This window comes from Pezoporus wallicus, unplaced genomic scaffold (assembly GCF_028554395.1).
Source record: "Pezoporus wallicus isolate ANWC-B61680 ecotype Strahan unplaced genomic scaffold, APGP_CSIRO_Pwel_v1 contig_9719, whole genome shotgun sequence".
In the NCBI taxonomy this organism is placed as follows: Eukaryota; Metazoa; Chordata; class Aves; order Psittaciformes; family Psittacidae; genus Pezoporus; species Pezoporus wallicus.
The window spans coordinates 770,686-784,005 of NW_026642910.1; the positions used below are offsets into that span (position 1 = coordinate 770,686).

Genomic DNA, 13,320 nt, shown 5'->3' on the forward strand with positions numbered 1-13,320 from the left:
CACCCGGGATGGGGGGAATGTGGCTCCCGGGTCTCTCCGGCTGATGGCCGTGATGGCCAGTCTTGAGTTTCCGTCATTGTATTCCAAGGGTGGCTCTACTACCTGAGATTTGTGCATGTTACATTGTAGTTGTAACCTTTTCTAATTCGGCAAGAATAAGAGATGGTTGTGATTGTGCAGTGTATCAATAAAGTTTGACCAACTTTGTACCTTCGGGGCTTTGCTTCATGGACCCCATAAACACCATGATGGATGCTTTGACCTCCCCCATCCCAACCAGGGGCTGTTCAAGTGTCCCTCATCCCATGTGTCTCCCCTGGGGCCCACACGTACCTGCTGATGGAGACCCTGCAGGGTAAAGACCAGCTTTGCTCTTATGGCTCACCTAAGTTCTGCAGAAGCTGCTCAGTTGGGAGCTTCCTTTGAGCAGTTCCTGGCGTCTTCTCCATTGTCTCTTAACAAGACCTGCTCCAAAAACTAAACCTACCCACAAAGTCTCTGTGGACGACACACTCCTAAGGGTGGTTTGCTCCCATTGGGATCTGACAGTGTGTGACATGGACAAAAAGTCTTCATCAAAGGACTAAGACCACAAGGACCGGGAGCAGAAGAAGCTGGCTCCCCAGCGCAGCTATGATCTCACCCTAAAAACATGGGGCTGGGATAGTCCCCGGGGGATGCTTCATGTTTCCACCCCATCTACTGGGAGAAAACATTCAACAAGCTCCCCTAAACCTTGAGTGATCCCAGCAGTAAGGTAAGTGCTTCCTCAGGAAAGGGATCTGGCAAGGAGTGAGCTGCCCTACACTGTGCATCCTCCTGGGTGTCCCAAACACTGCTGTCCCTGTGGTGTATGAGCCTGGCAGAAAGTCTCCCTGCCTTGGATGAGCTACATCCTGACCCCATGCTCCTCTACCCGAAAGGCTTTCCTCAGTGTTACCATGGGAAACCCTCTGTGCTTTGAGCCTCTCCAAAACCAAATTGCTATCAGGGAGCTAGGACTACTAGCCTCTCTATTGCTTCCCATCTTACCGTGCCAAGTTTGTTGGGTATCTAGCAATGGATCAGCTTCCATGGGAGATAAACACCTATGGACAGCCTGATATCCCATCTGCCAGCACACCTCACTGACACCATCACCCAGCACCAGGGATGTAGCGCAGCCCCTTTCCACATGTCCCTGGCCTTGGGTTGCCCACTGGCTCCCTTCCTGGTTTGGATGGTTTCCTCCCTGGCCCTCAACAACACCCAACTTGCGCCTAAGGACAAGGGTCTCAGCTGCTAGGTCCAGAGGGATGGAGGGTGTATATTCACCCTATTCACCACCAAGTGACACCAGTACATATGTCAGTAAATACACACAGAAATACATCCACGGAGCAGCCTTGCTCTCAGTCTTTAACTTGCTCTTTGTCCCTCAGCCTCTGGCATCACACTCCTTGATCTCTCACCTAGAGCACCGAAAAGTTGACAGTTACAGAGAGGTGAAGGAGATGGCCCCATTACCTCCATCCCCATTATGAGTATGAGCACTCCCCATGCCCCCCAAGCACTGCCTCTGCTGCCAGGCTGGTTCTACTTGTCCTGGCAGCCCCAAGAGCTGCACAAAGCCCTCCACCACCTTTCTCCCTGGGAGAGATGGAGGTACATCTGCTGCAGAAGGCAAATCTGGCTCCAATGCTTGCTCCTATAAACCACATCCATAGGAAAGGGCTGGTTCCAGCCTCCCCATACTGGGGCTGGTCTGGCCAGATGCCTTCTCCCAGTGCCATCCTGACCCTGGGATGCAGGAAACCGACCAACTGTCTTGTCTCTACAACCTCATTACCCTGTCTCTTACTTGGGACTTTGCCTTTGATCCTAGAATCAAAAAGGTTGGAAAAGACCTTTAAGATCATCAAGTCCAGCCTTTACCCCAGCACTGACAAGGCAGTGACCCATATCACTGGGGGCCTCGGCTACACGGTGTGTGAACACTTCCAGGGCTGCTGACTCCAGCCCTGCCCTGGGCAGCCTATTCCAATGCCTGAGCACCCTTTGGGGAAGGATTTGTTCCTCATCTCCATCTAAACCTCCCCTAGTGCAGCTTGAAGCCGTTTCCTCTTGTCTTATCCCTTGTGCCTTGGGAAAAGAGCCAGACCAGTTTTGCTCAGCCACTATATGTCACAAGGCAACTCCTTACCATGCCTTTTGCTCTCTCCCTCTTCTCCATGTGCATCTCTTGGGTGACACAAACTCATCATAAGGCCAAGGAATCAAAACCCCAACAAAAGCGTCCTGCCGTCACTAACAAGCAGCTTCTGATCCTACAAGAACATGCCAAGCAGCTTGAGGAAAACCAGCACACGGAGCCAAAGACCAAAAGCACCAAGTAACCATCAGCAAAACACCAAGATTGATACAAGAAAGTTGTATCTACAGCCAAACTCCAGCCCAGGACACTTCACCCTGGGCTTGGCATCCAGTTTCCTACACTCACCTCATCACCGTGCCTCCTTCCCATGGGACTCACTTCAGTTGATCCATGAGGCTCATGGGAAGCTTTTGGGATACCGAGTGGGATCCTGCATGGGGGAAACAGGGCAGAGCTACCCCCCCGCACACTCCCCATGTACTCACCAAAGCCTTACCTGTGACACGTCACTGGTGAGGTCCAGGGTGCCTTCTCTCCCGGTGTCCCTCCCCATGTCCCTCCCTGTTACCCAGGGTGGGAGAGCACGGCAATGAGCACCACAACCAGACGGAGCGGCCACATGGAACAATCGTTTTAATGGATAGGCAGAGAGAGCCCCCCCCTCGCCGCCCGCCCGTGCTCCCCGCGTGCCCCCCGCTGTCAGCTGCAGGCAAGGAAAGGAACCCAAAGGAGGAAAAGTGACCGCAGGAGAGACCCACCACTGCAACATTCCCAATCCCACGGTTCGGGGTGGCCGGGTGCCCATCGCTTCGCCGCCTTTTCCTTATATCTTTGTTGGTTTTTTATATATATATATATACACACACACACACACGCAAACACACACACACATATACATACATATATATATATATATATAAAAATAGAAAACTGAGCTACATAGATCTCCCCCTATCCCTGCCCCATGGCAAAAGGCGACAGAGATGGGCCCCGGTCCCCCGTGGCCCTTTGTCACCGGTGACCCGAGAGCAGAAAGGTGAAGGGGTTTGGGGACATGTGGACCAAGACGCTGGTCTCGTTGAGGACCAATACACACCTAACTCCATATACAGCATGCAGTAATGGCAGCGGAAGGACCCAGCTGGGAACCGTGGCTAGAAGGCTAACCAAAAAGAAAAATTATATATATATATATATGTATATTTATATATACTGTATATATATATCCCATAAAAAGATTTAGCGTCTCCCTCCGCCTCGACGTGTGGCGAGAGTTGCCCGTGCCCTTGGCAAGAAATGTTCAGACATCAGACTGCTTTTCGGGCCGGTTTTGGGGGGATTTTGCACAGGTTTCTTCCTTCTCCTCCTCCTTCTCCATGCCTCCTTGGCTGCGCAGCGCATGACAACTTCTCTCTGCTCGCTCCTCCTCTCCTTTCTTCCTTTCTTCTTTATTCCTCCTTTTGATTTTTTTCTTCCCCCTCGTTTTTTTTTGCATCTCTGTTTTTTAGGAACTAAGAGTTCTAGGCTCGTATCAGAAAATACAATTAATAAAATGAACCATGATATAGAATCCCTTCTCATTCACAATGTCCGTGGGTGGTACGATGAACGCGTGGCTCGACGCCGGTCTCCTTCCTCCCTTTCTGTCTGTGGTGGTGTGGTAACTGTTGAAGATCTATATATCTATACATATATATATATATATGTATATGTGGATATATATATATATATTCTGGAACACAAATGGCGGCACAGTCCTTGAGAAGACGGGGAAATCTCAGCCAAGAAGAGAACCGGCATGTCTGCATGGAGGGTCCCGTGGGAAGGAGCGGGCGGGTGGTGGGAAGCACCGTGCCCCATGGCCCTGCTTGTCCCCTGTGGGCAGAGAACAGCGAAAAAGGGGAGAAAAAAGGCCTGGGAGACCAAAAAAAAATATAGGGAAAAAAAGAAAAGAAGACTCAGTTGCGTTGCGTCTTCAGCAGGAAGCCTGGGATTTGTTCTGCTTTTGTCGCTGTTTCTCTCCTTTCCAAATTCTCATTGCGGTTTGTTGCATGGTTTGGTGCTTCTCTCCCCCTCCCCAGGTGGCCTGGCCGGATACTCTCTCAATTCTTATGATTATTTTCGGAAACGGTGAACACATCATCTTCTTCTTCTTGTTCTTCTTCTTCTTGTTCTTCCTCCTCTCCCTTCTGCTTGCACTCGCTGGCCATGGTCATCGCCGCCGCTGCTCCGCGGGCCGGCTTCTCAGGTCAAAAGTGGAGGGCGAGCTGGGCGAGCGGCAGGGCCAGGAGCCACACGCAGCCTCCTCGCCGCCACGCGCCGTTGTTCCCATCGTGGACTGCACCAGGACCTGTGGATGGGAGAGGAACAACCCCGTGGTTAACCACAGAGCCAATAAAACCCACTAAAACCCAACTACCTGAAAGGAGGTTGGAGTGAGGGGCTGGTCTCTTCTCCCAAGGAACAAGAGATGGGATAAGAGGAAACGGCCTCAAGCTGCACCAGGGCAGGTTTAGATGGAGCTGAGGAACAATTCCTGCCCCAGAGGGTGCTCAGGCATTGGAACAGGCTGCCCAGGGCAGGGCTGCAGTCACCACACTTTTGAAGTGTTCAAAAGCCATGTAGATGAGGCCCTCATTGACATGGGTTAGGGGTGGCCTTGGCAGTGTTGGGGTAAAGGTTGGACTTGCTGATCTTAAAGGTCTTTTCCAACCTGGCTGATTCTATGTTTCTATGAAAAGAAAACCAACAAACCCACATAATTTGGGCTCCTGGTGTCATGGCTCTGATAGCACAGGGGGTATCCGCATCTGCCCGTACCATTATCAACCCCAGCCTCTGGGACATAATCCCCTCCGTAAGTCCACTATGGTCCTGATACCCCATATTGAGCCTATCCCCTGCTCATCACCACCAACCAACCCCTTTCAATGCCCTTTGTCCTTCCCCCAAAATCTGTCCACATTTCCAGTCACACTTGTAGAGGACAAGATGGGTTTGGCCCAACACTGTCCACACTCTGCCAGCCCCAGTGAGTCAGCACATAGGGCTGACCACCCTGTTATCTCCCTTCCTTGTTGTGTGGGGGCATAATAACTCCCTGCCCACCCAGCAGAGACACTGCCACTAGTACTGCATTCAGAACTTGGTGTTCTGTAACTCCACAGAGCTTCTGTGGGACTCACCACCCATAAAGTGCTCTGCCCATGGGCCCACACTATCTTGTGAACAAACTGGTGTGAGGAGGGTGCTCAGGAAGAGCCAAGTCCATCCATGCCTTTGGGGATCACAGAGGGTGAGGAGCTCATGGCTCAATGTGGGAAAGGATGTGGGGGTTCCAAACCCAATGGCTTCCATGAAGACACCCCAAATAGCTGGCCAAGGGGAATACTAGGCTGGAAAAGCTCTAGGGAGAGCAGGTCCTGATGTAGCCCACAAGATCTGCCCAACCTGCTTTAGAAACCCCAACACATCCCCTCACTTCAAAGCCTGAGTGGAGCACTAAGAACCATTAACCACTTGGTCTCCCACCAGTAGCACTCACAGACACCTTGAAAGGTGTTAGGGTTGGGGCTTCCCACTGAATCCTGGCTCCTGCCATGGCCAGGAAGCCAAACACAAGGGCAGATCTGAAGACGTGCCTGTCCCTGTGCTACTTCCACAGCCCTCCCAGCATCTTTAAGCCATCCCAAGGCATCACAAATAAAGCTGCATTGCTATGGAACCCCAAAATCAAGATGACACCGAGCCAGCTGCTCTTACAGTAAGCCACAGATAACACCAGAAAGAGGACCATTCACCTTTCCACCCCTACAGCATCTCAGCATAAGCACTAGAAGCATCCCAGAGAAGGCAGGACTTGCCACAAGACTCAATTACACAGCAACACATGGAAAGCAGACCAGAGACAACCCATCTCCACCCCAGCAACAGGGAGAAGAGGGGGGGACATGCAGAAGGCACAGACTACACTGGACGGGCACAGTAGCTGGCAAAGAGGAGGAGGAGGGGTGGGAGGACAACTACACAACAGCAAGAATGCCCTAATTCATCATTATTCCAGTGGGAGCACTGGGGCTGTGGGGCAGGAACTCCGGCTGGGATGAGCTGGGGTGGGAGCCGGTGGGGCCCGAGGGGAAACGGAGCGAGGGGGAGCGCTTGGCATAGCAGGGGTCCCCAAATTACTGACCTTTCCAGGGTGTCAGGGCAGTAGTTGTCTCTTCTAAAAATTAAAGAACAAGGGAAAGTTAAGGCAAAAGGGCAATGGAAAGTGCAGGCTCGAGACACTGTGCTCGACCTGGGGCCAGGGAGAACAAGCAGATGGGGTAGAAAGCGTGGTGCTGCTGCCCAAATCACAGCCTGCTCCTCTAGGGGTACGGTTCCCCCCATCTGGGGATAGTGGTCCATGAGCTGAGACAAGCTGGGGACTGTGGGAACCCAGACTGGCAACGTCCGTGGTGGTACCCTGACAAAGGGCACGGCACAGGGGCTGGGATATGGGGAATTCTGGGGGTTCAGCTCTTCCTTCTGCTCCTCTTATTCCCCTCTGGCAGGGTTCAGGGCCCATCCCTTCCAATAACCCTGCAACATCCCAAATGGATTTCTCAGTCTCTGGAAGTGGACCACTTGATGGAGGAGAAGCAGAGGGATTGTTCTCTCCTCCCTGACTCCACGCAACGCTGTGGAACACTCCATCACCTTCTAGACAGCACCAAATGAGCCGCTGCACGAGGCAGCAGGCCTATAATAACAAGTGCTACATGTTAAATAAAGCACTAGTTGACCTTCCTGAAAAATGAGATTAAAAGAAGGATTAGAAGATGTAACACTACATTAGCCTCTGTCACTCAGCCCCCAAAAAGCTCATGTCATGGGATCCGCTTGGATTAAACCTTCATTTGAGGGGAGGAAATGTCCAAAAGACTCGCTCAGCTGTAGCAAAAATGGGATGCTATGAAAACTGTCCCCCAAAACATCGGGTCCATGGTGGTTTAGGGCAGCTCGAGAGCCATCACCGCCAGCGGCACTCAATTAGTAATGCTATTAAATCAATATTGTTCTATGGAAATGATGGGTGATCAAAGGAATCCAAGTATGTTCCCTGACGGGATTCACAGGCATAGAAACAAAGCTAAGAGGGATCATAAAACAAGCTTAGGTATTAGTGGGATGCTTCCCTGCGTCCTGCCTGACACTGCAGTCACACAGAACATCACCCATGGGTTAGAAACCAACTAACAGCTCGCAGAGAGCCAGCAGCAGAAAGTCATCTTCCCTTTTGGGGGTTCATCGAGCCAAACTGAGGTCACACATTAATTAAGATTTAGCCTCAGAAACCCCACAGGGAGCCTAAACCATCCAAGCTAAGGAAGAACATGTGGCTCGGGATATGCTATGCAGGCAGCAGCATGGATGGAGCCAGGCCCAGGCAGCTCTGCAGTGCCATTGTCCCTAAAGAAAGGGGGTTATTTGGGGCACCAATGACCAGGAAGGCTGGAACTGAGTTCCTAGGCAGTGATAATGATGGTTTAATGGGCAGGTAGAGATGCTGATGTTCATCACTTGGATGTTTTGGGAGAACAAATGGGTGTTAGGCTCATGAACATCCAAGGTTAGCTCTGCATCAGGGGTGCAGGCACAGAGCCAAGCATCCCAGATGGGACAAACTCCCCTGCCACAGCTCAGGGAAACCCAGGACTGACACTAGACAGGTTGTCCATCTGCCCCTTCATCCCTTGAACCACATCCAGCCCCTCCTCAAGGATGGTGAGAAGTGGATGTTGCTTCGCAACATCTCCATATACATCCTGTGCTGCTCCAGCACCTTAACAACCCAACCTGTGCTTTGGGAATGCCACTATCCCAGTGTACTTTGCATCACTGAGAGTACAGCCTGCTAGCCCTGAGCCACCCCATCGATGGCTCTGGAATGACGAAGCTTGTTCCTGACCATGCAATAACAAGGAGAAGACAACGCGGGTGGCAAGGAGAGATGGGAGAGGATTTGGGGAGAGGGCACAGGTCCCCAAGCCCTGCTTTTCCCATATGGTTCTCACCCCATATCCCCGGCAGGGAAATATCCCTGTAGAAGTGGCCAGAGACAAGGTCTGATGTCCACCTTCAGCTCTTGATGGCCATGAGAGGGATCTGGGGATCATGGCCCCTGCTCCGGCTCTGCTTGATACATGTTGAGCAATTACTGGACATGAGTGGTATCAGATGGATGCATTGCTCTCATCCCAATTCTGGTACACAGAGAAATCAGTCCCTAGATGAGGGTACACAGGTTCTTCTCCTTCCTGCATTCTACACCTTCCCATCTCCTGGCCCTCTGCACCTTTCCATTCCCGCTGGCACCATCAGTAAGAATATACCTGCTTGGCAGGAGGGGAAGACATGACCTTGAAGGTGGGGGAGCCCTGGGAACCTTTAAACAGAGATTCTCCTTGGTATTTGTCACAGTGAGAAGATAGAAACCTGCAGTCAAGTCCTAACTTGCCTTTGACAGAAGATCCCAAACACCTCAACACTGGCAGACACAGGACCTGAATCAGGAGGTAGGTTTGGAGGTTTTCCACTTCCCCTGAGCTTACCAGGACCTCCAACCCGTGCTCCAGAGCAGAAAAGATCAGCACATCTCCCCCAAAAGACAAGGAAGACCCTTCCCATGTCTCTCATGTTGGTGGTCTCCCTGTTAAGCTGTTCCCCATCCATCTCCCTCAGCCCTACTCACCATAGAGGATCATGCTGGCGTTGGTGTTTCCTAGCTGGTTGGAGGCTACGCAGGTGTAGTTGCCATAGTCCTGCTCGGAGACGTTGAAGAAAGTCAGCTTGGAGGAGAAGGCTTTGTTCTCCACCTTCAGTCCTTTCTGACCTTCAGCCAGCCTGGGAGGAAAGCAGAATGGGAGAGGGTCACTGCGATGGCATCAGGAGGAGAAGCACCAGGTGTTTTCCATGACCTGCCATCCCCTGGTCCTGCCTGTGAGTGGGGACATAGAGCCTGGGGCAAAGATCAGGGATGAGGAGGGAGAAGAGAAGGTATTGAGAGAGATATGGGAGATGGATGCTGCTCTGCTGGCCCTCATCCCTTAGCTGCCAGCCCACACCATCCCCATCAGGGGCATCCATCAGAGTCACTGATGAAGGGGTTGGGGCTTCCCAAAAGCCATGCAGAGGGAGGGATGCTCCCATGCCCAGGAAGGGAATATGGGAAATGCTCCTGGCTTCCCACTTACACCAGCCTCAAGGACTTTTCAGTCCTCCCTGCTCTGTGGGGTGCCTTCTTGCTCCTTCCTTCACCCCTCACCCTGCCACAGCACCCATGCCTTTGTGTGGACCATGGAGCAGGGAGGCATTCCTCAGCTGACACAAACCTGAAGCATCACCCAAGTGCTTTGACATCCCTGAGCCGGTGTCCCCCTCCTGCTTAGCTCCTGCAGCTCTTTTACTTGCTAATTCCTCCCAGGAGGTGCTGCATCTCCATTCTCACCCCTGCTACACTCTGAGCACCCATCTGCTTTGCAGGCCCTCGTGATGTGACCTACTTCTGAGTAAAGCCTTTCATCTGCCACGCAAACATCCACTGCTTTTACATTCCTCTTGCTCCTTTCCTCCCCCAAAAAGGCAGCTCCAACCTCTCCTCTAGCTCCTGGAGCATCTTTTTTGGTTAAAACATGCCTCTTTTTAGTGACCTAGGTGGCTTGTGCTGTGTTCAGCCACACTACAGCCCCTCCGGGCTCCCCAGGGAGAAGCAATGGAAAAATGGAATCACAGAATCAGCCAGGTTGGAAAAGACTTTTAAGACCATCAAGTCCAACCTTTACCCCAGCACTGCCAAATCCCACCAATAACCCATGTCAAAAGGGTTAAAACCCTTTGCCTGGGGTCATCCGCTCCAGAGCGGGATCCTTCCCTGTTCTGCTTGCTCCCAAGCCACATCCCTGTGCAAACCCCGTCTCTCAACACCTCATTTCTTTTGCCTTTCCAAGAGCAAGGAGCTGACTCTGCCTTCTGGCTAAAGTGTTTAAAAAGATGACAGGGATTTCATCCTCTCCTAAGTGCTTGGATTTGTGCTGCCAATATCACTCTCGGATGTTATGCTTCACCTAAGCAGGGATTTACCTTAAAACAGAGGCACGGGCAGCAGTGATCCTGCCTGTGCTACCTGCACAGGGAGGGAAAACCTGTCTGGATGAAAGAGGCTGCTGGAAAAAAACCCTCCAGTATACCAGCATCCCAACCTGGCTTGTGCTGAGGGTTACTGGGAATTCAACTGGTTATTGTGGCCCCATTGAGGAAGCTCCCACACCAGGTCCCCTACCCAGTTTTGTCCCCCAGGATCTTACCTTTTGTCATCTTTGTACCACTGGAAGTCAGCAGAGGGGACAGCAGAAGCTTCGCACATCAGGATGCCCTTCTGCCCCACTGGCACCCCAGTGCTCTTTGCACCCGAGATGTACGGTGGGTCTGTGGGGAAGATGGGAAACCTGGGTCAACACCTTGGGGCATCTGACCCTCTGCCCTTGCTCCTCAAGTTCCCTTTCATTTCTCTGCACTTAGGAAGGGGCCAAAATTATCTCCAAGCCCATGTTCAGCCCCTGATGCTCCTGTCCAAGGGGTTTGGGGTTCATGGAGGACCCCACGTTGCAGACCAGTGATGGTTTCTCTGAGGACTGGAGTCCCCATCCCTTGGGTACCATGTGTGTCCTTGTGCTAAGCAATGGGGGGCCACAAAGGGGTTTAGGAGGGTCTTCAGCTCTATCAGAGCATGAAATATGCTGTTTGCTTCCTCACTCTCTTTCTTTCTTTCTCTCTCTTATTCTTTCTAATGGAAAAAAAAAATTCCTATTTATTGCTCACTTCTCTCCTCTCCCCAGAGGTTATCAGCACAGCATCTCACCATGGGTGGAAAACCCAGGTTGATGGAGACAGCTGAGGAGGAGGTGACGGGAAAAAAAGCAGCTTGAAAAGAAGGGGGGGAAAAGGGCAAACCACAACCTGTCCAAATAAACTCTTGCTGCTCCTGCTTCCCAAATCCCATCCCCTCATAGGGTGGCACATCCAACCCCATCCCTGCCTACTCACAGTTGACAGTGACTTTGACTCGCTGGACCACAGGCGCTGCCACGTCATTGGAGGCACTGCATTCATACTCCCCGGACTGCTCCCGTGTGATGCCCGTGATCTCCAGGTACTCATCCTCACTGATGAAGCCCACGGCTGCAGGGACAAAGGGAAAGGGCCATGAGTGATAGGGAAGCATGGCAAAACTCTATCTGCGCAGAGCACCCAACCCTTGTATGTGTTCCACCATCCCAACAAAACCCCTGCCAGAAAGGTGTTCCCAAGCAACAGACCTCTGTGGTGGCTTTGACCCCACCAAGAGCATCACTTGCTGGAGACAATGTCCCAAGGGTGGGCAAATTGGTCCTCACCAAACCTGCACCAATCTCCACATGCACCCTGCAACAATGACCTGAAATTATCTCTTATTGGCAACTGTACATCCCACCTCCTGGTGGGTTCATATAGAATCATAGAGTCACCCAGGTTGGAAAAGACCTTTAAGATCAAGTCCAACCTTTACCCCACCACTAACCAATGTCACTGAGGGCCTTGGCTACATGGTAAAGGAACACTTACAGGGATGGAAGAGTTCAGACCCTTCAAACAGTGTTCAGACATGGACACCCATCTCTAATTTTTCAGCTTCAATTCATTTACAGCCACTTTATTCCCATTAGTTGCGGTGTCAACACCTCCCTTCAGCTGAAACACTTCATCCCATGACCGCTCCAGGCTCATCCCATGGGGCTTGTTCCCCTTTCCCTCCAGTTTGGCTCAAAGCCACACAGACGCAGCCCCCTCTCTTCCAAGAGTCTGCTTCACTTTGAAGCATCCCTGGAAAACCACAGTGTTGGACCACAACAGTCTCCCGGTTGGAGATCGCGGTGTTACAACAAAGCACAGATTTCAACCAAGAAAGCTGGCAGCTAGAACACATCCACATCCCGAGGAAACGCAGCAGGAACAAACAGCACGGACAACTTTTCCCTTCTCCCTTCTTTTTGTTCCCATCTCCCTACCAGATCTCCCACTGATGGCCGAGATGCTGTAATTACTGTGCAAAGCATCTCCAGGACCGGTGTCACACTTAATATTCCTATAAATTTTAAACGCTAGTCCTTGGTACATATGTGTGGCAATTGGTGTCATATTTTAATTTGGCTTGCCCTACACCATCTGAAATTAATAATAGCTGGAATTACCAGTGTAATTTATAAATTAACATTGCTGCAGCATTAGGAAATAAATTAGCTCTGGACAGCTGTTGCCAGCAGTGAGTGCCAATGGCACAGAGGCCGAGCACAGGTCCCTGTGGGATGCAGCCGGTGGATCCCGGTGATCCCACCCTCACCCTGGCTTTCCACCCGGCTACCTGATGTGCCACAGCTCGCTGCACTTGACCAGTGAACCGTGCGCATCTTGCTCCTGATAAATCCATGCAAATTATCCACGTGGGATGCTTCTGCCAGGGCGCATCCTGCTGCTGAGCCTTTTGTAGCATCCCTTCACATGGTACATCAATATTGAGTGTGGCCACACGCCACCACCCACCGATGTGGCTCTTTGGGAAACACACAAAGCCCTGGTGTGATTTCTGTTACACTCCTGCACAGCTCAACAGGGTGAGCTCCTGCAATAAGCACCCACTGGGATCCTGCTGCTGCAGTCCCAGGTTTGGGATTGTTCAGCATCGCAGCCGGGATAGCCCAAACTAGTGCAAAGATGCTCAGCCCTAATCATAGATCCATGGAATGGTTTGGGTTGGAAGGGACCTTAAAGCTCATCCAGTTCCAGCCCCTGCCACGGGAAGGGACACCTTCCATTAGAGCAGGTTGCTCCAAGATCCGTCCAACCTGGCCCTGAACACTGCCAGGGATGGGGCAGCCACAGTTTCCCTGGGCACCCTTTGCCAGCACCTCAGCACCCTCACAGGTCTCTATCATAGAAGGATTCTGATATTCCAGCCACTCATATCAGGAGCAAGCGAAGTCTGTCCATCCAGCTGATATGTGACAACACTGACAGCTATTCTGTTACAGCATCTCCTAGACATGGGAATTTGCAGTGTGCAGGATGCCAATTCCTATTCCATGATCTGCATTATGGTCACTGATATCAAG

General features: G+C 51.6%; 1 protein-coding gene across 6 annotated transcripts in view; it reads right to left on the reverse strand.

Moving 5' to 3' along the window:
• Positions 1-2,981: 2,981 nt before the first annotated feature.
• The window catches only part of LOC130611927 (protein CEPU-1), a 332,011-nt gene continuing 321,672 nt past the window's right edge, over positions 2,982-13,320 (reverse strand). For 5 of the 6 annotated variants that reach the window (XM_057433178.1, XM_057433176.1, XM_057433179.1 and 2 more), the window contains 5 exons: positions 11,219-11,353; positions 10,480-10,600; positions 8,868-9,019; positions 6,324-6,356; positions 2,982-4,484 (listed from right to left, as the gene is read on the reverse strand). In XM_057433178.1, the coding sequence (XP_057289161.1) occupies positions 4,384-4,484; positions 6,324-6,356; positions 8,868-9,019; positions 10,480-10,600; positions 11,219-11,353 (542 nt within the window). In that variant the 3' untranslated portion in view covers positions 2,982-4,383. The remainder of the gene's footprint in view (positions 4,485-6,323; positions 6,357-8,867; positions 9,020-10,479; positions 10,601-11,218; positions 11,354-13,320) is intronic. The other variant, XM_057433177.1, reaches the window with a different exon arrangement.